This window comes from Meles meles, chromosome 1, assembly GCF_922984935.1.
Source record: "Meles meles chromosome 1, mMelMel3.1 paternal haplotype, whole genome shotgun sequence".
Taxonomy (NCBI): Eukaryota; Metazoa; Chordata; class Mammalia; order Carnivora; family Mustelidae; genus Meles; species Meles meles.
Genome location: NC_060066.1, coordinates 168,317,659 through 168,344,250, shown reverse-complemented (window position 1 = coordinate 168,344,250; position 26,592 = coordinate 168,317,659). Strand labels below are relative to the sequence as shown.

Here is a 26,592-nt window from a genome sequence, read left to right as displayed (position 1 = left end):
TAAATCTCTTAAGGGAGAGGGAATTCTAACTAGAATGTTCTTGCTTTGATCTTAACTTTCCAATTCAGCTCTTTGTGTTCTGTTTTCCATTCGACAGGAGGCAATGGCAAGAATGAGCAAAGTTGGGAAGGTCGTGTTTCCCAGACTTGAGGATAAAAGGTAAGCTTATATTTTTATATGCACCATGCTGAGGAATGAGGACAAAGACATGTAACTGGAGAGCTAGCATAAACCTTGGGGGCCAGGAATCCAGTTCTTTCATTTAATAGCTGATACAACCAAGTCCCAGAGAGGTGACGTCACTTTGTTACCTAATGTCACAAAACTAGGTAGGGCCAGACCTGTGGGTCAAATACAGACGTCTGAACTCCCAGGCCAGGGTTCTCTCCCCTAGAGGTCATTAGCAGTACATCTGAGTTTCTGTTCTGAAATGGGGATCTCTTATATCTTCCACCAAAGGACACAGTAACATCTGTCTGTTCTTCTGCCCTTTGCATCACTTGGCACTGAGGACTACAACATGACCTTGATCAGTATATCAACCCCAATTCACAAAATACTAATTTTTTGAGCTCCTGCTATATTCACAGCATTATGCTAATTTGCCTATAAGCAGGGCTTACAGGAGACTGAGACATAATCTTATGTGTGCACGTAGATCATTTGAGAAGGAAAGGACAAGTTCTACAATAGAAGTATTACCAGGTAACAAAGTAGCCCAAGGAAGAAAAGAAGGTGAGAGAAAACTTTTGAGAGGAGATGAAGTCTACACTGACTTTAATGCTTAAAAGAAATGGGGAGGCTGTCCTCACTGGAAGGAATAACATATGCTAAGCTGTAAAGGTGAGAACAGCACACCATGTTCAGATAACTATAAACAGTTCAGAATTCTGAAATACAAAGTATGAGATGGGGGTAGGCAGGAGGTGAAACACGGGGGAGGGGATATGGGAGTGGGTCATCTCATAAGGAACTCTGAGGCCTTGCTGAAGACCTCAGACCTCACCTTGTGGGCAGATTGGGGATACTGAGCTTTACGCAGTGGTAGACCTGGTCAGATGCAGATTTTAGAACGATCCCTCTGAGAGTATGGATTAGAAGGCCCACAGGTGAAAGGAGAGGCCACACGAAGGCTTTTGCAATAATCTAGTGACAGAGGAAAAAGACCTGTATTAAGCCATCAGTAGTGAGTTTAAAAAATGGAAGGGTAGGGGTGCCTGTCTGGCTCCATCTAAGGAACATGTGATTTCATCTCGGGGTCATGAGTTTGAGCCCCACACTGGGCATAGAGATAACTTAAAAAATAAAATCCCTAAAAAAATTTTTTTAAATAAAAATGGAGAACAGTTGTGCAAGTGACTTTACAGTTGTATTTGAAGATAAGCATAAAAACAAATTCCACATTCTGTAACAGTAAAGGTGTTGATCCCACCAAAGCATGATTGGTATTTAACAGAGTTGGAAATGTCCATGGAAAAAGCAATCCAATTTCTTTTCCTTTCTGAAAGAAGGTCTCCAAGTGGAGTTGGATTGTTAACCCTCTGAATGTAAAACCCTCTAGATACGGGGGTCAGAGAGGCAGGCCATTACCTGGGGGGGAACTCAAGTCAGGAACATGGAGAGGTCTGAGCTCCCAATGGCCTTGGGAACCTGGCCTAGCAGCTTCCTTCTTTTGCAGAAACAGATTATTCTTCTCCATCTCTTTGCTGACCCTCCCAAGACATTTGAGGGAAGTCTATTTTTAAGTTCCTTCAGTAAATCCACATGTTCTCTGGAAAAGAATCTTTAGCTTCTCAGTCCGCTAGGAGCCGCCTCTGTGGAGGCAGCACACGTGGTACTCTGGCACCATCTACAGGCGGCCCCAAGGTTTGCAAGTAGAAAGATGGCATTTCCTTCGGAGTGACTCTCTTCAGCATCGCCTTACCTCAAATCACATTACTGTCTGTATGAGACACTGACTTAGGTCTGTGCCACACAGAAGCCACTGACTGAGTGTGGGGAGAATTTGGAAGAGAGAGAATTCAGTGGATTTTAAAATTCAGGATCGCAGAGAGCATAATCTGATGACCATGGTTCAATGTGCTTTTTAGGAAGATCCCAACTCTCAGCCTTATGTCTGGACCGAATTTATCTATGCACTCAGAGTAGTCACTTGAAAGTGCCCTGGGGAAAAAATGTGCTTTAAAAAGCACTATCAACAGATAGTGCCGTCTACAGAATTAGAGAAAATATTTGTTTATCATATATCTGACAGAGGCTTAATACATAGGGTATACAGAGTACTCTTAAGACTCAATAACAACAGAAACAACCCAAATCAAAAGTAGCCAAAGGTCTTGAATAGATATTTTTTCTAAAGATTATGTAAAAACGACCAAGAAGCACATGAAAAGATGCTCAACAACACTAATCATTGGGGAAATGCAAGTCAAAAAACCATAATGAAATACCACCTCACACCCACGAGAATGATTACGATCAATCAAAAACCAGAAAATAACAGGGGTCAACAAGGATGTGGAGAAATCGGATCCTTTGTCCGCTGTTGGTAGGAATGTAAAATGATACAACCACTGTGGTGACTGTGGTGGTTCCTCAGACGTTAAAAATAGAATTAGCATATGATCTAGAAATTTCACTTCTGGGTATGTACCCAAAAGAACCGAAATCAGGATCTCAAAGAGGTATTTATACACACGTGATCATTTCTCACAGTCGCTAAAACATGGAAGCAACCCAGTGGTCACTGGTGGGTGAATGGATAAAGAAGAAACGGTGATCCATCCAATGGAACATCATTCTGCCTTAAAAAGGAAGGACATCCTGACACATGCCACAACTTGGACGAACCTTGGGGTCATGATGCAGAGTGAAAAGAGCCGGTCACAAAGGGACAAACATTGTATGATTCCACTCCTATGGGGTACCTAGAGTTAAATTCATAGAGAAAGTAGAGCTGTGGTTGCCAGGGGCTGCAAGAAGGGGGAGAATGAGGAGTTATTGTTTACAGGGTGAAGAGTTTGAGTTTTGCGAACGAAGAGAGTCCCGCCGTTGGAAGATGGTGATGCTGGCACAACAGCGTGGGTGTACTTAATGTCGCTGCATGGTACCCTTCAAAATGGCTGGATTTCATGCTCTGTGTATTTTGCGATAAAATTTTTTTTGAAAAAAAAAAGCAGATGGGGGATGAAGGGAATGTGCCTTGGATCTCAGCTTTCCATGTGTAAACAAGGAAAAATTCAGTCTATCCATCTTCTGGTGTTCCAAGATTATGGAAGAATATGAAAACAGCATCAGTCCCTATTTGTGAGTGTGCGACAGCTCGCAGAGCGTTTCGTGTCTAAAATTAAGTCCCTCTGTGCTGTAGGTAGGGTTATCTTCCCTCTTACAGCAGGGAAACGGAGACTCACACCATTTAAAGTAGTTGCCCAAAGTCACCCTGACTTCCCGGCCTGGAAAGCCAATGCTTCTTCCACTGTACAAAGAATAAGACCAGTGAGCAAAGATTGCTGCAAAATTGTCGCGATGAAAATGGGAAATCTTCAAGTCTATGAGAAGGTTATTAACCCAAGCTCCCTTCAAGCAGTTTGATATTCCAGAATCAGGAAATCCATCTCATATAATGTAAGAAGTACTTAATGTTAAACTGTCATAGAGTATCATTAGAAGGATAAAATTTCTGTCCCTCAAATCATTCTAGGATTAATAAATTTCAAGGCTCATAGAGCAGCTTTTAGTAGAAACTATTTACCACAAGATTGATGATATTGTTGGAATATTAATTTTTTTTTTAAAAAGTAGTGACCATAACTAGTACTGATAACACTCACTAAGATCCAGGCACTGTTTGAAGTACTTTTCTTGCATTACTTCATTTAATTCACATAACTGCTCTGCTGAGATAGGTCCTATAATTATTCTCATCCACTTGTATGTAAGGAAATTTAGACACCGATGGATTGAGTAATGTACCCAGTGTCACACAGCTAGTATTGGCCGAGCTGAGATTCAAACCCAGGCTTCAGAGTTCACCTCTTGACTCTGTATTTGGCACCATTACAGCTCGTAAGAATGGTTCGGGTAGATTTCATATTAATCTACTTAGCTCTGCATGTTATAAGAAGTCCCCGTGTATACCCAGGGTTGCTTTTGCAGTCTCTTTCTTCTGATTCACAAGCTTGCATCAAAACCCCTTCCTGAGGACTTCTTTCCAGAACATTCCAGGATCTGCTGAGACATGCTAAACCGGCATCATCAATCCCTCACCCCACGTCAGCTCCCCCAAACTAAGAGGAGTAAGGACAAAGGTGCAAGTGTTCCCTTATAACTTGTTCTAGCTGCTATTATCCCTGAATCAGTCTGCCCTGCCCTCTGTCTCAGGGCCAACACCACATTCGAACTGGTTCAGGGATGACAGGTCTACCGGGACCGAGACAGAGAGTAGAGGGAGGGCAAGGTCCACTCTGGGGTGCCTGGACCACAGGGCACATCTACAGGGAAAACATCAGGGACATTTTCACGGGGTTTTACTTCCAGATAAAGGTGTCTGCAAAGGAAACATCGGTGTGGATTACAAAGGAAACAGGTGTGGAATCCACAAAGGGTGATGAAAATGTTCAGTCTCATCCCTGGTCAGTCTTTGGTTTTTAAACCAGTCATCAAACCTGGGCTACTCATATATGAAATATTTATTGGAGCTGGCAGTGAGAAAGGGCCTGTGTTGAGCCTGGGCCCTTTTAGTATGTCACAGCGGAGGCTATGAAGTTAGACAGACCTCAGTTTGCATTCCAGCCTGGCCGGTGTTGAGCTAGACTTTCAGTATGCCTGTCTGAGCAAATGTCTTTACTTCTACAATGAGGATAATAACAGCCCCTGTAGGTTGCAGATAACAGCTGTGAGTCATGATGATCCATGGCTTGGGATGCTCTAAGCATTCAGAAAACAGGAGAGATGTCTGCACAACTGAAGAGATACATCCCTGTTCTTCTGAATATAAGGGGGAGCTGCATTACGGTTTGGTCTGAGATCGTTCAGCGTGCTCATTTTTCTCCCACAGATTCTACGACAAGAAATACCAAGTCTTCCTGAAGCTGGTTGAGCACCAGAAGGAATACGCAGCGATCATGAAAGGAGACTGAAGAGACCTTGCAGGTGTCGGCGCCAGAAGGTTCTTTGACACTGCTTCGGGGACCTCTGTCTTCTCATCTTTCTTTCGAGATCCTTTAGGTATCGCTTTATCATTTCTGTATCATCTTTTAATAAAGACAACCAAGACGTGTACAACCAGAACTAGAGTCTTCCATTTCAAAGTACCACCATTATAGCTGGCAGTTTCCGCAGAAACCACCAGAAAGACACAAGTTTCACACAGGGTCCCAGGGTCTCCTGTGCCACCAGACCTTGGGGCTCAGTCAGTGCAGGTGAAGCTCGTACTTGGTGGCTGAGTGTCAGCCGTTGAATGAAAGACTTGCATGGCTGTAGGTAGGCCATCTAATGCTTACTTTATAGGTGGCCAAAAGCTTATTCTCAACTTCTTATTTTGGAAATAATTTCAAACTTAAAGGAAAGTGGCAAGAGTGGGGCTGATACTAGAAACACCCATGCAACTACCTTTTACCCTTCACCCCATTTGCTTTATCATGTGTACATTCTCTCCACACATGTATATGTACACATGTATGTATGTTTGAATTTTGGAGTCGTTTGAGAGTGAATTTCCACAGACTTAACTTCTGTAGAGCACTTTGATTCAATTTTCTGTTCGTATTCCAGTTTCGTCCGTAACTCCAAGTCCTTTAGGGCAGTTTTTCCCTTCCTGTATAGGATCCAGACCGGAATCAGATAGTGCATTTAACAGAACCCTCATCTTTCAGTCCTCATATTTAAAAAAAGGTATAGGTAGGAGTCGTGAATGGATCCAGGAGAGAATTTTGACAAGTCACAGGGTGTATGCATGGTCTTAAAATGTCTCCTCACAGATAGTTTATTAGTTACAAGAGGAGAAATGACATTAATTATATTGGGATGAAATGGGACAGGATCTTGATTGAGTCATCAAAATTAATTTCAGATGGATAGATGGACATCACGTGCCCCCAGATGTGAGAGCATGAGGTCATAGCAACAGTCTGGCTAGGAATGCGTAGCCTGAATCTAATCATTAAAAAAAAAAAAAAATCAGACAACCCACGATGGGCAGCATTCTATTTTTTAATGGACTATATTCTTCAAAAATGTCTATGTCATAAAGACAAAGGCAGGCTATGGAAAGTTTCCAGATTAAAGGAAACTAAAGAAACATAATGGCTAAAAGCTTTTGATGTAGACAAGTATTTGGGAAAAAAAACTCAAAAGAGAGTTCTTTGTTGACACCATAACACATGCATAAACTCACACAGACACATAACGTATATATACACACACTCACATGCCATCTCAGACCCACGAGTAACCACTAATTTTGAGTCTAGAGCCTTCATAAGTCAGATGAGTTTGGATAGAGGACGTACAGGCTTCAGCAAGTAGAGGGAAGAGTCATTATGAGTCAGTCAACAAACATCTTGAAGTACTCTGTTCCAGGTCTTGTGGAAAGCACTGGAGCACACGGATTTAAATAAAAGCAAGGCCCAGAGGTCCCCCTTTAATGAGAGAGAGAAAGAGAGAGAGATAAGTGAATCCATCAGAGTACATTGTAAGAGATGCTCCCATAAAAGAGGGTTCCTGCTGCCTTGAAGAAGATCCAACACCCAGAAAATGAGGAGGCAGCAGAGGGTTGACAGGTAGAAGGAAAGGCAACATGGTGTAAGGGCTGTGAGCCCTGGCTTGGGACTCAGAGCTGGCTTTCCCTCTTACTAGCTGTGTGACTTGAGAAAGACCCTTAACCTTCCTAAGACTCAGTTCCCTCATTTTTAAAATGAAGATATTAACAGTACCTACTCTGCAGGATGACAGTGAGGCTTCAATGAGATGATATGCATAAGGCACTCAGCCCAGCTGCCTAGGCCACATCTATCTTTTGCAGGGCCGGGTACCTAGAAGATGCTCAAAATAAGAACAGTAAAAGTTACCGAGTAGGACAACTCCACCCAGTTGTGAAGGCCAGCTCTACGATGGCATTCTATGGTATCCAAAGGATATCGACATCTTGGACACGGTCCAGGTTGAAGGTGGGTGTGGACGTCCAATCTAGCAGCAGGAGAAAGCCCAGCTCACTCAGCTAGACACCAGCCAGCACTTCGGGAGCAGAGGGGGTGATGGAGGAGGACTGGGGAGTCAGACTCAGCACCTCAGAGGAAGTCAGGAACAGTAGGACCCAGGCGGGAGGTCAGGACCACAGCCAGACAAGCTCCAACCGTTAATGCTGATCGGCACTGACTTGGACACGGGGACAGGCCTGGGCCTGCTCTGGCAAACAGGAGTGAATGCGGTATGTGCCCACGGCAGGAACACGGAGGTCGGGAATGAAGAATGACTAGCTGTTTTCCTCTGTGTTCTCTCCAGTCCTTGCTCCAGAGCTGCGAGGCAGGCAGCACTAACCTCGCGCGCCAGCTGAGAAAGTAAGGCTCGGCACGGAGAAGCAGCTTGTCCAGAGTCTGCCAGTGGTAGAGGCAGTATTCACCTTCAGAATCACCCTGGGGCAGAGCACTGGGGGTCACCCCCTTGGGACAGTTGGGGAGCAATTCTGCCCCCAGTACTCACTCTTTAGTCCCAGGGCTCATGCTGTGGGGGACCCATGCTCCAAGGCCAATTGCTTGTCCTGCTCAAACCTGATCTTGGGTTCCCAACGCTTTATAGAAAAAGGAAAACATACCCAGATGAGGCAAAGATATGGGAACACTAGGAAGCCTCTAGCATCTCAACAGTGAAGAGGAGCCTGATAGAAGGGCTGAAGGGTCTTGGGCGAGATTCTTAACCTCCAGGCCTCAATTTCCTTGTCCATGGATGCGATAATCCTGCTACCTACCTTGTAGGGTTACTGGTAAGGAATCTGAGAAACCTACATGTAAGGTCCTTAGCAGGGTGCCTTGCAGATAATAGCAGTCCCCAGATAACTGCTTCTACAGGGTTTTCTTTGGGCCATTTGGCCGAGGGTTAATTGCTAAGAAAATGATTCAGGTCCCTACTATAAAGCCAGCATGTTAGAAAAACGTAAGTGTCTATGTGGAATTCTAGAACCATGTGTAGCTTGAGAACAAAAATTTTAATGACTCCAACACTCACCTTCCTGCCCTGGGAAAGGGAGCTTTATTTAATGCACACATGTGAAGGGTAAGTATGTTTTGCTTTTATGAATAAGAATTACAATGTGGCCAGAATGGTTTGTGGGATTTTTGTTTTGTTTTGCTGCCTACTGAAAGCTTTTCTTTCAAGTTGAAGCCAGCCTGGCTTAACGAATCCTTTTGCCAAGGAACACATTGTATAGGTTTTTAGTTTTGACCAAAAATCCTTGCCATATGTGAAGAACATAAATGTGGTTTTCAGAAGAGCCCAAGAGAAGAAAAGCAGGGAGAGGGAGGCAGGGAATAAAAGACCAGGACGGCCGAACGGTCCGACATGTTGCAGAGGTCCCGTAACCCACAGACCCGACGCCGCAGTTTGCTGGGGTCCAAACGAGGCATCCAGACGGGATGCCCTCCCCTGGGGAGACCAGACTGGGTGCCAGACTTTATATTCAGAGTATCCTGCATATGGTGCCAATTGTGCTGGGAAGTAGAGGGATGGATGGAAGTTCCAAAGGGAGCGGTGAAAACACAGTAGGACACACCCTGGAAACTCCCATCTGGAAAGAAGGACCAAATTAGCAGGTGTCAGGAGGAAGCTAAATTTTTTTTTTAAAAGATTTTATTTATTTATTTGACAGAGAGAGAGATTACAAGTAGGCAGAGAGGCAGGCAGAGAGAGAGGGGGAAGCAGGCTCCCTGCTGAGCAGAGAGCCTGATGATGTGGGGCTTGATCCCAGGACCTTGGGATCATGACCCGAGCTGAAGGTGGAGGCTTTAACCCACTGAGCCACCCAGGTGCCCTGGGAGGAAGCTAAAATGTTAACATGATCCTCTATTTCTCCCAAAGCTGAGATTAATCAGGTTCTTTGGGGTTGTTTCTTTGTTCCCCCATCACTGGCCTGTGAGCTCTTGCATGGCACACGGACTCTCTTAGGGTCCATGTCCTCTGCACCTCAACAGTGCCAGCATGCCTGGGTGCTCGATGGATGAAGAAATACACAAACACAAGATACTTTTCTGCACAAAGTAGACTAGGAGAGCTAGAAATACCTCACAAGTACCTCTCTTTGGGGCCAATCTATGATGCCTGGTCATATGCCTTCATTTAAGCAAAGCCAAACACTTGAAAGCTGGCCATGGTCCGTCCTTTAAGGATTAAGAAAATCATGCCTTATACCTAACAAGTTGCTTTTAGGATTTTATTGCACACACATATGGATAACCACACACCTTCATTTTGGATTGTAACTCAAGCTCTGAAACCTTTTGCAGATTTTCAGTGTTGTTCCAGACCATTTCCCGTACGGTCCCTTAGGGGAAGCCAATTGCGTCCTAGTTTAGAAATAGCCATTGTTCAGCAGGGCCACAGTACGCATGCTTTCAAAATTCAAGGGCATAGTTACAGATAATCACCATCAAAGGATTTAAAATGAAGGACATTGTCGCTAAACAAGAAACTAAGGACTGAGTGGGGATGTGTAATGTAATTATACTTAAGATGGGCCTTCTGATGAATCACAGAGGAATCTTTGTGCTGCCTTGTGTCTCCATAAATGCACTTAACTTCTGTTGACAGTAATAGGAGGGAGTCAAATATAAAAAGCTCCCCTCCCCCACTTTTCCAGTTTCTAGAGGGAAAACTTAAAAAGAAAAAGTGCGTTTTTAAAAAGGATGTTTTATCCAGTACTTCTGAATATTTGACAATTGTATGAAGTCATGAAACAAAAGTAACTTAAAAACAAATGCTACCACTAATCAATTCAGGTGTTATGTATCATTAACATACCCAGAATCTTATGGCCCATGTCCATTCTGCATAGAAGATCAGTTAAAAATTACATATTTAAATAAGTGTTTCTAAGGACCTCAATTTTATTTACTTATGTCCTGCCCGAAGCCTTCAGTAGAAGTGTTTTCTTATTAAAAATCGGGGGCGGGGGGATCCTGGCTGCCTGCCGGACAACGTTAACACATTTGAGGGGGAAGATGTGTGTCTGATATTTAGACAAAGCCAATGAGGATGTCTCCCCTGACTATTTCTTTACTGTTTTCATGTTGATTGCCGATACCTTACCTCGGCAACTCCTTGTAATGAACTGGTGAGGGAGGCCTGGCAAGGAGTGGGATCCCATCTTCCAGTGACAAAACCCACAGCTCTGAGGGTTTAAGTAACTGGCCCGAGATTGTGTGACTGCAACACGGAGGCAGCAGGACTCCACCGCTTCTTCCTAAATAAATTCAATTAGCTTATTTGCGCAACAGAGGATGATTCATTAGTTCGCTAATTGCTCTCTCCTCCACGGTTCCCTTCTGTAGCAGATGTATAAATATCTAGGAGGCCCCTTCTGATGCTCATTGGTTGATCAAAGTCCTGTGTTATTTCTCTTGGCAAGCAGAGTGGTAAAGTGAGAAAGCCTCCAGCCATGGAGTCACTGAGTCCTTCACATCGCAGCTTCCCTGCTTACTAATGGACGTGGTATGTGACCTCCCTCGAGCTGGTTGACCTCTGTGTCTCTGTGTCTTATCCTATAACGTAGGAGGAAAGAAAATCTGGCTTGTGGCTGATGTGAGGAATAAATGCGATGATGTTTCCAAGTGCCTGGCACAATGCCCCACATAAAATAGAAGTTCCACAAATGCCAGTTTTTCTCAACCGGTCCATTTCTACGTTAGCAGATTTCTAGAAGCGTTGCTTCAGGTCAAGGTGGACAACGTCATCTCCTGTTTCTAGGAGTAAATCTTCTGTGTTCCATCATCAACAACCCAGCCAGCTATTGAGCTTTTGCAATGTCAGGAGATCTGGAACAGTCCCTGTTGATGCACGAAGGGGTCAGCATTAGGCTTAAGGGAGAGGGGACATATCCAGGAACAGATTTCACAGAAATGTCGAGCGAGGTGCCAATGAGCATCAGAGTTGATAGGCACTTCAAGAGGCCCAAGGATGCCAGTAACATAGGTGTGTCTGGAGAGGCTCATCCAGAAATGAGGAAAGCGGAAACATGTCCAGCCCTGCCTTTCTGAGATCTGTTAAATTCTAGGTACTGAACGTCTTCTCCCTTTAGATTCAGCTCTGCTCCATCCCTGAGGTAACCAAGACCGAGCAGGCCATATGTGTCAGTTCAGACCAGCCCCAGCTTCCTGCCCGTGGGTCTGGGATTTATCCTTTTACCATGGGCACCTGGAGCCTCACCAAATCATAGACTTCTCCCTTGAAATATAAATACATGTTTGTCAAATCCAGCATGGCCCCTTAACGCTGCACCTGCATGATCCTTCGCTAATCACAAAGCAGGAGAAATGTTGAGTCCTCTCACATGGCACACTGCATTATTCCTAAGCCATACGTCAAAGTCCATACCTCATGTTACATTTCATTGCACCTGCAATTCTCCTGAGCTCGGGCTTTGTTTACTTATTCTCTTATTTCTGGCCTCACTACTTCTTTCAAATTTGACTTTTGAAACTCTCCCTGGCTTTCCTTCAACCATAGGTTGGTTAAATTCTCTTTCCTGCTCCCCTGACTTAAAATCATCTCTCCCATCCTACCTGGCCCCAGAAAGTCCCATCTCAAGTTAAGCCATGTGGAAGGGTTATCGCCCTGCACTCAGCTAATAGAAACCAAGGCTAAGTGCCTCATTGGGCCTCCAGTCTTCCTCCTAGGGCTAGAATCCTGCCTTGAATTTTAGGCTGCTTGGCTAGAATCCTGATACATTATCTAACATTTAGCAAATAGCAAATCCAGAGCCCTATAATGCTCTAGCCACCAACCTGGGCCTTAGACAAACCTCCCAGAAAGAATCCAAGGTACTCGGGCATACTTTTTGACCAGAAACTTCTATCCCTATGCCAACCATTCTGATGTGAGTGATAGCAGTTGATGGTGGGTGTTCTCTGTTTCCTGTTCTGGCCCCCTTGTGGTTAAGTGGGATCTTGTAACCAGTTCTGATTAATGAGCGGTGGGGAGATGGTGGGTGTTATTTCTGGACCAAGTCCTTGATTGTCAGTGCGTGAATCCCCAGAGCTTTTTTTTCTGTTATGGAACAACTAGCAATGTTCCAGATGGGGATTCTCCCTCAGCCTGGGTTCCAGAGTGAAGATGACTCAGAGCACCCCACAATGAAATGTAGCTTAAAGTAAGACATCAACTTTTCTTGTGGAAAACAGAGATTTTAAAGTTGTTCCTTACCTCTGCATCATCGATCTTCACTGTTAATATCCTATACTGTTTGAGCTACATTGACCCCTATGAGGCCAACTTCACCATGATCAGAACAACAGGCTCAGTCTTGCATCAGGAAAGACTTGTAGCTAAATTCATCCCCATAGTCTGAGTCCTGAACAACCCGTCATGGGTCCTTTCCCCATAACCATGTACCGAATGCTCAATCTCACAGGAAATCAGCAGCATTTCTATGCCAGGATTTCCCAGTAGTGACTTACACGATATTATTTCCTTTATAAGAAATATAGAGGCAAGCTGTCATCAAGTTGACTTGTGGATTCAACCATCCCACCAGAGATCCAAGCTCTTTATCCTTCAGTTCCCCCAGCCTTTGACCTCAGGTTTGTCACTCCTGATGGCACTATGCCACAGCCTTTAGAGGCATCCTGTTTTTCAGGTAACAGCATCCAAAGCATAAGAAAAAGTTCTCTCTATGCCACCACCTTTTATTTATTTATTTATTTGTTAATCAAAGAACAGCCCCTAAGTGAACTTCTTAGGTCTCCCTGGCCAGATTGCGCATCCCCAGCCTGCTGCTAGGGACCGGCAAGGCTGGTTTAGAGACCTCATGATGTACTGGGACTGGCCATGCTGCTATTCAAACGAAGTCAGGGAGCACAGGGAAGCCAACATGTTTTACCAGAATAATGATAGGTTTTTCTTGGAAAAGAAAGAGCCATGGTCAACTAAGTTTGGGAAACAGTGAGTTAAATAGGTTTTGTTCTTACAGAATATCATAGAATAGTCTTTTGATATGCTGTGTACATTGTGACTCTCCAAGAGAGAGGTAAGCTCTGAAGCACATCCCAGACTTCATCCATCAAAGGTTTGTACAGAGCATCTCATTGTACTCATGTCGAACCGCCCCAGTAATTTGGACCCTAATTAACCGAGAGGTCATAATGTTTTGACCGGAGTTGTATGAATGTTTTCTTTCATGTGAACTGTGAATAGGTTTACTCAGCAAATTAATGGCTACTAAATGAAATTTGGTTGTTTTACCTAATTATAGAAACAAAATGCTATTCACTCCTTTACTCTATCAATTTACTATATTCACTGCTTTATCGAATAATGTCTTACAAATGAATGTTACTAATTATCAGTGTCTAAGCTAGCCATTAAAATAGGCTCAAAGAAGACCTCAATTTGGAAATGCACTATAAGAAGTCTTTCAATTAAATTATCCTTTCAGTTAAATGAAATCATAGCTCTAGAATAACCATAAATCGAACCACTGGGATAGCAAGTGTCAAATACTAATAATACAGTCCTGCATTTCTGTGTGATCTTTTTAAAGTTAGTATTTCCATCTCTTCTTACTTTTAAGTCTTCCTCTTATCTGTTATATATTCCAGGTAGGAAATGCCCTAGCCACAGACAGCAGGCTGAAGACATCTCCCTCATCTCTCTTAATGTCCCTTTCCTGCCCACTCTAACCCTAAACCTGCACACAGACGTCACAGACCATCTTAACATAATGTTAATTAAGCCTTTGGCTAAAAAGAGTAGAAGGTTCTTCACATGAGACTAAGCAAATACGAAAGGCTAATAGACCGCTGGTTCTTTTGTGACCCATGGAGTTTTTAATACTAAATTCCATGAGATGCATTAAAGACAGGCTGGTTGAATTCCAATATTGTATAGAAATTTTAATATCGTCCTTTTGACAATATGCTTCTAAGGTTTTTAGTTTGTTACACTTCCATGATTTTAGAAGACATTTTGGTATACACAAGATAAAAACTTGCTACAATTAAGAAAGATTTGAAGAAACCATGAAGAGTTATGTTAATAGCAAACACATGTTTATTTTTTGTGTAAATGTGCATTTTCCTTTTTGACATCTACATAGTAATTTTTAAAGTATGATTTCAGAAACATATGGCTTAGCTATTCTACACAGGTGTTCTATAGTGCTGTGGGACATATTGTGCTTATAGATATTCAAGCATATGCTTCAATCCTACTCCTCTTACAACAAACACTTCTTAGACTTCCTGCTATTTATGTCAGGAACATGCATTTGGCCTTGATATCACCTGCTCTTTTTAATACAGGGGCTTACCAGGAAACTTCTGGGAGCTTATAAAATCTACAGGAAGTAAATACAATGTTGACTTTGTTATAAAGGTGATTGACTTGGTAAGGAAGTAGTTAAAAAAATCCTTTAGGACTGTAAATGTAGCATGAGAGAACAATGTGTGCCCTTTTTAAACCTTTCCTTATTATTTTACTCTCCCCATAACCCTTTGACATTTGTATAAAAACTTGGTGTTTTAAACATCACTGTTTCTCAGACTCTATTTTAATCACAGCCTTCATTTTCAAGAATATGACCGTCCATGTACCAAGAAGTATAGCTAATAATAATAGTGGTTAACATTGGATAAGCACTATCAAAGACTATTAGGTCATATTAAAATAATACTAGAGCCAACATGAAGGGTTTTCTACTGGCCAAGATGGAAAAATTTTGCATCAAAAAAAGGGATGACTACAATGTATTAATATACACATATCAAATATATAAACATCCATGAGAGGCCCCTGAATATAGACATGACTTAATTTATACTTACCCACTAGATAACTCTGCAGCATACTGTACATATATTTATACAAATATATTTGGCCAAGTCCTTCCACCTTGGGCCTGAGTCTAGGGTGATACACAACTATAATTAGTGTTTTTAGGGAAATGGAGGTTCATGTTTCTTAACAGAGAAGAATAGCTTGTCTTCTCAAATCTGGAGAGCACCAAGGATCATAAGAATGTTATCTGTATTAGGGTTCTTCAGAGAAGCAGAGCCCATAGTACATATAGATGTAGATACACACACACACACACACACACACACACACACACACGTATATGTGTATATAAAGCGATGTATTGTAAGGAATTGGCTGAGAAGTTCCACAATCTGTTCTCTGCAAGCTGGAAACTCAGGAAATCTGGTGGCATACTCTAGCCTGAGGACCAGGAGAGCTGATGGTGTAAATCCCAGTAGGAGGGCAAGAAAAAACAATGTCCCAGTTCACTCAGTCCAGCAGAGATAGATTCTCCCTCTGCCCTTTTGTTCTGTTCAGGCCCTCAAGAGATTGGATAATACCCACCCACTTTTAGGAGGCAATCTGCTTCCCTCAGTCTGCAGATCTAATCTCATCCGAAACACCCTCACAGACACACCAGGAAATAATGTTTAATCAAATGCCTGGGCATCCCATGGCCCTGTTAAATTGACACATAACATCAACCATCACATCATCCAAATTCAGATCCACGGTTCCTCTGATCTACTGATCCTCACTCCCAGCTACATATTAGAATTACCTGCTGAGCTCGGACCCTACATCCACAGACTTGGACTGAATTTCTCTGGGATGTGGCCTGTCAGTTTTATGTTTGACAATGCCAAAGTAATTCTAAAGTGCAGCTGGCATTAAGAACCATTTCAATCTAAGTATGACTCCAACCTCATGTGTCTCTGGGAGGGGGCTCTATGGAACAGGAATGAGAAAGAATATCCTTCAGGAAATATACTTTAAAACACCATCACCAACAATAACAAGCCACTAAATGCCAGACATACCGGACTAGACAATGTTATTTATTTAATCCTCTAAAAAAAAAACAACAACACTATAAGGGACATACTGTTATCTGTATTTTTACAGATAAATAAACTGACACACAAAGAAGTTAAATAAATGACCGGTGGTCACAAAACCAGTACATAGTGAAGCCAAGACTTAGACCAGGTCTGCATGAATGCAAAACCCATTCTTCACAATACAACATTTCAGTACATTTTGTTTCTCACTCTTAGCTAACAATGGACTGCTGTCTAGGCTGAGCAGATCACAACGAGTATCAGCCTGTAGTGATCAAGATTCTCATTATTCTTCATCAAATAGCCATCTCTGAGGAAGTGAATAATGCCAGATCGAATTTTACAGGTAATAGAAAGAAGGCATATATGATTTGTGACTTGTTTGAGAGTACAGCATAAGGCTACTGCTTCTTCTGAATTATTAAATAATAGTGTTTTAAATACATGGTACCTACTAGTAATAAAGTATCTATTTTAAGTGCAGTGGTCAATATATGATAGATATTACTACTTTGGGTTTTTTTTTAATATTTTTTATTTTTTCAAGAGAGCAAAAAAGGGGGAGAGGGGCAGTGGGAGGGGCAGAGGGAGAAGCAGATTTCCTGCTGAGCAGGGACTCCAATACTGGACTCTATGCCGGGACTCTGGGACTGTGACCTGAACCAAAGGCTAAGGCTTAACCTACTGAGCCACCTAAGCACCCAAACTACTACTTTCAATAGAGAATCTAGAATTTCTAAACAGAAATTTCTTAGGGAATGCAATATGGTAGAAAGGAAAACCTAAGAGGCTTGTCCTAAAACTGTTTTTGCAGATCCCTTTCCATAGAATGAGAAAATGTCAAGTGTCCAGATCAAAGAATTAAGGAGGAAAGCTGGTGGAAGTTGTTGAGAAGCTAAAGCCCTCAACCCTAAAAGAACTCAAAACACAAACAAACAACAAAAAAAAAACAAAAACAAAAACAAAAAACCCTACTATTGCTGCTGCTGTCCCTCAGATGAATGTGAATGTTCATATAACCATCAGTGTGGGGTTGAAGGGATGAATTAGGTACACTGTAAGCTATAGTGTGTCTTTATAATTAAATATTTTTCCTATTACTATCCTCCTTTAAAAGAAATCTCTTGGATTTCCCATGCATCTTTGCCTCTTCTACCTTAGAGTCTAGGTTCTAACCATACCAAACAGCTCCTGAGCCATTTTTTGGTCTCTATCCCTCTTTCCTTTACTGGAGCCTGACTATGGCTGTCAGTCTCATCATCAGCTCTTGTCCTGTCTTTCATTTGGTTTCCTATTTTCAAGGGTGAAATAAAGTAAAAGGGAGACCATGGTGAGTTCTTCAATGGGGTTGTAGCAGTAGAATCCTTCATCAAAATGGTGGAGCTGGAAGACAAATGCCAGGATGATGTCCTGGAAGAGAGACCAAGGTCAAGGGTAGGATTGCTGGCCAAGCCAAATTCTTACTCCCAAGGGGAATAAGATGGAAGAGATGGAGGCCAAGTGAGGAGGACAGAGAGGGAGCACTCAAGCAAAGCGTGGTCTAAATGAATACCAGAGACAAAATGCTGTTGATAGTAGCATCTTTTTGTAGGAAGACCCAGCCATAATTTACAGGGGCTAGAATGGTATAGATACCCTACTCTGGTTCCAGTACTCTGGCATACTTTGGAGACGACGTAACCCCTGATGGACCTGCCACCAGATCTCTTGTTGTGTCTGGGATTCTGAAGATTCCTCCTCCCATCAGATTTGTTAGTGTGTGGGACTGCCCAGAAGGCAGTGGTGTATGAGGAATCCTAAACAGGTTTTCACTGGCACCTCCTTCTTCTAAACCTCACAATGCCCCAAAGCCCAGGCAGGTTCACAGCACACTGACTGTGTAATAGATGCTTAGGAATACTACCAGCGTCTGCCTGTGGTAGTACTGGAAAACCTTCCTCAGAGTTCCGGTCAGTCTGGAAAACAGGGAGCCCCATCATGCCTTTTGTTTCTGTCAGTCTAACCAGGATCTAGAAGCTACCCAAGCTTTCATCAGAGGGATTTCAAAACCAGGGATAAGTGACACAGGCAATAGACAAGCTGAGAGTCAAAGAGAAGACAGTGAGGCAGCCCAGAGGATAACTATGGAAGGAAGCCACCAAGACCCTGGACTGGAAGGACAGAGGAAAAGGTGGTGTTACTGGGCTCTGGCCAGAAGCTGAGACCATGGCAGGTCTGTTCACAGAAGAGGTGTAGCTGCTGCTGGAATTACTGTCCAAGACAGAGAAGGAAGGAGATAAAACTCAGGCTCTTCACTTCCTCCTGCCCTCCGGTCTCCCACTCATGGCTCCTATTGGCCACATTCATGTGAAACCAGCTGAAGTAGGAGGCTGAGAAATACAGTGTGCAAGGATCGGACCCCTGCAAACACAAGGCACACCGGGGAAGCACGGAGAACCCACCTGAGGGCAGTGTGCCCCAGAGAGGCTAATTGCTCTTCTTGGTCAACTTTCACTACCAACAAAACACAGGCCCTCAGACATACTTCCATATCAGTATTGCTCCTGGCTTAGCCATCCCCCAGTTTATCCTCTTACTTGTGCCATCCTGATGCCAACACATTACTGTGTGTCTCTTGAAGCCCCCAATCCATTCATCCTACTCTGTCCTCTGAACCTCTTCTCCAGATTCTTTCTGATGTTGATGGAACTGTGACTTGCTCTTAGCCAAAACAAAAAAGAAAAAAGCCTTGTGCCATTCATTCTCTCACTCAGTGTTGATAGATAAATGGGAATTGCATCAATAATAACTTGCACTGTTATACATATTTTACACATATTAAGGTCTCCAGTTCTCACAACCACTTTATATTCTTTTTTCAGATGAGTAAGCTGAGATATTTTGATGGAATGCTTACAGGACTTGCTGATTGCATGGTCCACAAGTGGCTGAGCCAGGAATCAAACACACAACCTACTCTAGAACCCAAAGGGATATCCAGCATGCACCCCGTGCATGGGCATACAGCAGAGATCACTAGAGGATGATTCCTGCTAATGGAGTTATAGTTTAGTTGGAGAAGATATATATATTTTTAAAATTTCATTTATTTATTTGACAGAGATCACAAGTAGGCAGAGAGGCAGGCAGAGAGAGAGGAGGAAGCAGGATCCCCGCCGAGCAGAGAGCCCGATGCGGGGCCCGATCCCAGGACCCTGGGATCACGACCTGAGCCGAAGGCAGAGGCTTTAATCCACTGAGCCACCCAACCGCCCCAGGAAGATATTTTTAACTCTATTTAAATTCAATTAGCCAACATATACTACATCCTTAGTTTTAGATTTTTAACTTTGCATTTTGCAATCAGTTTAGAGAAGAGTTTAAACAACACAGAAAGTTCCCCTTGTATCTCATGTTGACATCTTACACAACCATAACGTATTTATCATTATTAACATTCCACAGTGGTGCAATACTATTAACTATGTTGCAATAGACAATATCATGATCACATCTCCTGAGTCTTCTGCAGCCTGTGACAGTTTCTCAAGACTTCCTTTGTTTTATATGACCTTGATACCTTTGAAAATTATTGGTCAGGTATTTTGTAGGAAGTCCCTCAGTGTGGGTTTGTCTGATACTTTTTCATAAGAGATGGTAGTTATGGATTTTTTGAATGGGTAATATAAGAGTGAAGAGCCTTTTTCATCACCCCATGTCCAGGATGCATGCCAAAAACATGATTTATCACTGGTGATGTTAACCTTATGCATTTAGTTAAGGTATTGTAAGTCAGACTGTAAAGGTTTTTTTTTTAATGTTTTATTTTATATTATTTTATGTTTATATTCTATTAGTTTTTTTAATTTTTTAATTTTTATGTTTTTATATTCTATTAGTTAGAAGTGAGTCACTCACTAAGTCACTCACTAAGACGAGCCCACATTCAAGGGAGTGGAATGCAGTTCTACCTCCTGGAGGGAGGAAGCGACTACATTTATTATCTGTAATTCATCTGTAAGAAACATCAGTCCCTCCTCCTCTGATTATTTATTCAATCATATCAGTGTGGATTCATGGATGTTTATTTTATTCTTTAGGTTATAATCCAGTGCTATCATTATTTATTTTCTGGAACCAACTCTTCCAGCTTTGATCTGTGTGAGCTCTTGCAGGTTGACTACTGTCTTTTTCATGTATCACTATTTTTAAAGCACTTCCTTGCTTCCTGTCACTCCAAGATGTTCCAGACTCACCTTGAATTTTCTCTGCCCTAGTTCTAGAGTCAACTATTTCTCCAAGGAGCCCTGGCTCCTTTTATTGGAGAAAGGTATTAGAAACCCAAGTTCTCAGGCTAGATGTACTTCTAGACTCTCTGTAGAAAGAGCTAGAAAATATATGTGTTGATGTATACTAACCCATGTATAAACTTTAAGTAGATAAGGGTACAAATAGGTGTTATTAATGGCAGAAATGAAGAAAAATGCCAGATACCATGTGCAAGAATTAAAGCCATGATTAAGATAAAGGGAGTGAGGTGGAAATCAGTGTGGTCTTCTCTGCAGAAGGGATACTTAAACCATAATCTATTAAATGAATAGAAATTAGCCAGGTGGAAGGGCAAGGAGAAGGCACTTCAGTTAGAAGGAGCAGTACCTGAAGAAGCATTGGATAGGAAGAGCTCAGTGCCTTTGAAGAACTGGTCGAGGTCCATCATGATGTGAGCAGAGCAATCCTGGGAAGATGTGACTGCAAATGCTAGATCATGCAGGACCTTGAAGACCGTGGTAAGAATTTGAAATTTTTTCATAAGTGTAATGGGTTGCCATCAAAGGGTTTTAGATAGGAAGGGAGATGCATCCTACTTCACCAAGAAACGTAGGGCTCTATGAAGTAGGAACCTCACCAACTTCCTCATCTCCCCACCCCACCTCCTATAAGCTTTTCTCTGCTGGCAATCATCCCCGGGAAGTTTTGCACCTGGCCACACCGTAGTTTACCTTTCTAGGTTTTGGATTTCATCAGGCCTTATCTATAACATACACTTCTATGAGGGACAATGATTCTCTATCTTACTTGGTTTCTAAAAACTCATGACTTTTTTTTAAATACGATTTTATTTATTTCTTTGGGGGAGAGAGCACAAGCAGGGGAAGTGGCAGAGGGAGAGGGAGAAGCAGACTCCCCACTGAGCAGGAAGCCTAATGTGGGACTCAATCCCAGGACCCCAAAATCATGACTGAGCTAAAGGCTTAACCAACTGAGCCACCCAAGTGCTCCATGACTATGTTTTCTACCCAGTTACATTTTCCTGACCTATGAATTCATGATAAAATATAGCCCCTCTCCTTCTTCCTCACTGATTAGTTACCTTAAGTGAATGCTGGGATTGTTGTTATTTTTTATTATTATAAATAACTACTTTCATTGTAAGCAAATTGAGGCTGTCTTTTGAAATTAGGACAGATAACACTTTGTAAAAATTAACAAAGATATAAAGAGGCCCATTCTATTACTTGGAGCAAGAATTTTCTCTTTAGCACCACCACCCGCCTCATCCTGAGGATTCCAGTTACATGGAACTCCTGAGGTGGTTCTGTTTTTCTGCACAGCTCTAATTACAGCAAAGTTATTAGATGTTTATTGATTGTTGTGCCAAATGAATAAACAATGGTCTGTTGTTGTTAAATAATGAGGCACTAGTTGTTTATGTTTATACTGTCTTATGTAAAATCTAAAGGTTTACTAAGTGTAAGACACACTAAGAAAATAATTTGCTTGTTAAAAAGCAAAATTTAAAATTGCACGTGTCAAATATAACTATAAAAATGAAAGTAGAAGATTCTGCATCACTCTAGAGTAGTGCTGTTAGAATGCAATAGAGACAAATAATTATCCCCAGAGGAACACTATTACAGCCATTGCTTAATTATGGTTTATTTTTCTTTTCCTTTTGTGATAATTATTCACTCCTTTGGACTAAGAGATGCTGACAGTTCACTAACAGCATGGCTGTTTTTGTTCCACACACCCTGCGGTTTCCTCTAATTTTAGTCCTAAGACAATATATTAAATTACTTTCAGGTCCTAAATTTGTTTTAATTGTGCCTGTGTCTGTTTAGATTAATGAGTATCCAATTTAAGAAATTACACCAATTCTATTTTGATATTTAAAAAGATCCATTGAGTGCCATTTAACATGCTAAGGAATTCTCAGTCCTTCCCCCCTACATGAATTTAAGTTTGAAAGTCAAGCCAGGAGAGTGCTGGGACTTGGAGTCTCAAGACTTGACTTTGAATGGCAACTCCACACATATTAATTGCTATTGAACTTGGACAATCAATCCCTGGAGGTAATTTTTTTTTTTTTTTAAAGATAGAGTTGGTAAACAAACAAACAAAAAAAGAGTCGGTATTCATTCCTGTACCTTCTTCACTGGGTTCTTATGTGGTGCAAATGGAATACTGGCTGGAAAACTGTTTTTCCTTTGTACAGTAAAGTTCCTGTCAAGTATCAATCATAGAATATGTGTATGCATTGATCTCAAAACATTGAACACAAGCTATGTGCCAGACCCAATGCTTATGGCAGAAATGTACACATGTTTGAAAAGAAGGCTGTAGTTATAATGATGATGACAATGACAACAACCAAAGTTGCATAGAGTTAAAAATATATGTAATAGTTCTTATATCTATGTAACAACTTCAGAATATTATTTTTATTTTATTTAAATTCAATTAATTAACATATAGGGTACTATTAGTTTCAAAGGTAGAGTTCAAGGATTCATCGGTTGTATATAACACCCAGTGCTCATTACATCACATGCCCTACCTAATGCCCATTACCCAGTTACCCATCTCCCTAAACCGGTTCCCTCCAGGAGCCCTCAGTTTGTTTCCTAGCGTTAAGAGTCTCTTATGGTTTGTCTCCCTCTCTGATTTCTTCTTTTTTTATTTTTCCCTCCCTTCCCCTATGATCCTCTGTATTGTTTCTTAAATTCCATATATGAGTGAAATCATAGGATAATTGCCTTTCTCTGATTGACTTATTTCACTTAGCATAATACCCTCTAGTTCTATCCACAACACTTTAAATGGGAGATTTCAAAAAAATTTTTTGATGGCTGAGTACTATTCCAGTGTAAATATATGTTACATCTTCTTTATCCACTCATCTGTTGATGGTCGTCTGTACTCTTTCCATATTCTTTGGCTTTTGTCAACCTTGCTGCTATAAATATTGGGGGGCAAGTGCCCCTTTGGATCACTACATTTGGATATTCTGAGTAAATACCTAGTAGTGTGATTGCTGGGTCACCAAGTAGCTCTATTTTGAACTTTTTGAGGAGACGCCATACTGTTTTCCAGAGTGGCTACACCAGCTTGCATTCCCACCAGCAGTGTAAGAGGGTTCCCCTTTTTCCACATTATCACCAACACCATTTGTTGAAAAACTGTCTTTTTTCCATTGAATATTCTTTCCTGCTTGGTTGGAGATTAGTTGACCATAGAGTTGAGGGTCCGTTTCTGGGTCCTCTGTTCTGCTCCATTGATTTATGTGTATGTTTTTAGGTCAGTATCATCCTGTATAAATGATTATAGCTTTGTAACACAGCTTGAAGTCTGGAATTGTGATGCCTCCAGCTTTTTTTCCCTCCCAATATTCCTTTGTTTATTCGGGGTCTCTCTGGTTCCATACGAATTTTAGGTTTGTTCCAGCTCTGCAAAATGCTGATAGTATTTTGATAGGGATTGCATTGAATGTGTAGATTGCTTTGGGTAACATAGGCATTTTAACAATATTTGTTCTTCTAATCCATGAGCATGGAATGTTTTTCCATTTCTTTGTGTCTTTCCCAATTTTTTCATGAGTGTTCTATAGTTTTCAGAGTACAGATCCTTTATCACTTTGGTTAGGTTTATTCCTAGGTATCTTACAGTTTTTGGTGTAATTTTAAATGGGATCTATTCCTTAATTTCTTAGGAATCAAGAAAGGTCAAAAAAACAGAGAGCTTTTCACCCTTAGAGGGTGATGTTTACTGTGGGTTTTTCATAAATGGCTTTTATGATATTAAGATATGGTCCCTCTATCCCTACAAGGCAGAGAGTTTTTATCAAGAAAGGAGGCTATATTTTGTCAAATATTTTTTCTGCATCTGTTGGGAAGATTATATGGTTCTTGTCCTTTCTTCTACTGGTGTGATGTATATCAAATTGATTTGGTGATGTTGAACCACCGTTGCAGCCCAGAAATAAATCCCACTTGGTTGTGGTGAATAAATCTTTTAATGTACTGTTGGATCCTATTATCTTGGTGAAAATTTTTGCATCCATTTTTATCAGGGATATTGGTCTATAATTCTCCTGTTTAGTGTGGTCTTTGGTTTGGGGATCAAGGTAGTTCTGGCTTTATAGAATGAGTTTGGGAGTTTTAGTCATTTAAAGAAATAATTTTATTCTAAATTTATCATGGATATTACATACTGAATGTCAGTCATGTAGCTGAAACTCTGGACTTGTAAACAGGGTATAATTTATGATGCTATTATTTCTAGTAAAAAAGTGAGAAACTGGTTAATTTTGCATTTAACTGGTGAATTCTGTCAGGTTTTATGTTGAGTTCCCAGTGATTTCTCTGATCAGCTTTTCCATTTCAGACTGACAATGGGCCCAGGCAGAGTTTCAGTACTAATTGCCGTGGGGAAAGACTTTTGAGACCTTCTGAAGAATCATCTATTTTTCAGAATTTTGAGAGTCAGAAACAAGAGCAAGAGAAATGTGAGCTGTTGCATTGGGGCAGCAAGGAACTGTAATTATTATAGGGGCTTCAAGAGACATCAAGATTATATGCTGAGTGTGCACAGTTAGTCAACAAACACCGATGGCGTATTTGCTATGCACAAAGCGCTGGGCTGCTGACAGGGAATATACTAGTGAACAGAGCCTGATACATCTTCATGGAGCTTAGAAAAGTTACAAAGAATTAAGGAAAGTTAGGAAGGCTCTTGTAGACAAAATGGCACTTGGGATGGCCTGAGGGTAGGAAGAAGTATATTGCCTGTAAGTTACTCCTGGGGCATAGATGACATATTCTGTATACATGTTCTGTATATCTGTGTAGCCCTCACAATCTCTGGTGTTGTGTTGTACACACAGAGACACACAACAGATATTTTAGAATCTATAGTAAATGAAAACTACCAATGACTATGACACCATTGGATCCGTGGGCCCTCCCAGACCCAGAGTTTGTCTAGTTCTGAAGGCTAGAACATGAATATCTTCCATGGTAAAGTGTGCATCATGATACCTACTAAATAGAACAATATAGAAATATATTGAGATGATATATGAAAAATCTTTAATATGCAAAAACATCATCAACATGCTCATTGTTCCTCTTAGAAACAAAGAGAGGAATGGAAAAGGCATGGAAAAGGACATCAAGGAAGATTATCATTAGTAGAGGTCAGAATCCTGAACATTTTGTTAATTTAATCTCAAACCCATAAAATATTGGTCTATAATTCTCTGTATCTGAAGCAGAAATAGCCACGTCTGCGTTAACGTTGAAGTCTCATCAACCTGACTTGGGGGAGAAAGAAAATACTCAGGCTACCAGCTTGAGTAAAGGAATAGTCATTTCTCATGGTTGAAGCTCACAAGTCACTGCACCTGAGTTTCACACAACAGCTGGAAGTTGACAGTTTGGTTAAGAACATAACTCATGATGCCAAATCAGTGAATTTGGATAGATTTCCCTGCAGAATAAAACTCTTGTTTTGATTATACATTTATATACACAGAGAGAATAGGCATGTGTTAAAAAGAAATTTGTTAAAGTTTTGTTTTGGGGTTATGAGATATTACATATGAAAACACATTATAATCTACAAATACTTACAGAACTCTAAGAAAGTATTACTATCAGTAATATTTTTACTGTTATATTGCTCCATGCCATTATAATCTTATGGGCAAGAGTTCTTAATAATGGCTCCTTGGGAGCTTTCACTAAATGGTCTTGAGTGGAATCCAAGTCTTGAATTGCTAAAACGAATTCTACTCTCTCCTGAATGGTATAGTGCTGCTTCAGGATGTTAGTTAATGGAATTGTGACCCTTCAACTTTAGCAGATCTAACTCTATTAATAAGGCCAAATAAGCCTTAATCTAGGATGATAAAAACAAATAGCAGAGCACTTTTCCAAAAAATAACCATTGAGACATGCTTGGAGTAATGCCACAAATTTGAGTCTGGATAAGAAAAATCAATTACTTGGAGAAGCAGTGCATTCACATATTGTTCATCCTGCCTTTTACTAAAGTATTTGAAGTACGAGAAACAGACTAGACTGATGCTCATCACATACAATGAGCCTGAGTAAAAAGCTCTCAGGGTGCCTGCGATTAAACATGGAAGCCACTCTCTCCATTGGGCATTTCCATATTAAATATCTTGTGGTATTATCAGCTAATTTACTGGTCATGTTACATTGCAAGTAGGTTTCAGTTCCCCCGCCAATTCTAATTGATTGGCAGTGGC

General features: G+C 41.3%; 1 protein-coding gene across 6 annotated transcripts in view; it reads left to right on the top strand.

The window, feature by feature from the left end:
* The window catches only part of FGGY (FGGY carbohydrate kinase domain containing), a 408,575-nt gene extending 403,292 nt beyond the window's left edge, over window positions 1-5,283 (top strand). For all 6 annotated transcript variants that reach the window (XM_045978589.1, XM_045978603.1, XM_045978591.1 and 3 more), the window contains 2 exons: window positions 98-159; window positions 5,057-5,283. In XM_045978589.1, the coding sequence (XP_045834545.1) occupies window positions 98-159; window positions 5,057-5,138 (144 nt within the window). In that variant the 3' untranslated portion in view covers window positions 5,139-5,283. The remainder of the gene's footprint in view (window positions 1-97; window positions 160-5,056) is intronic.
* Window positions 5,284-26,592: the final 21,309 nt, after the last annotated feature.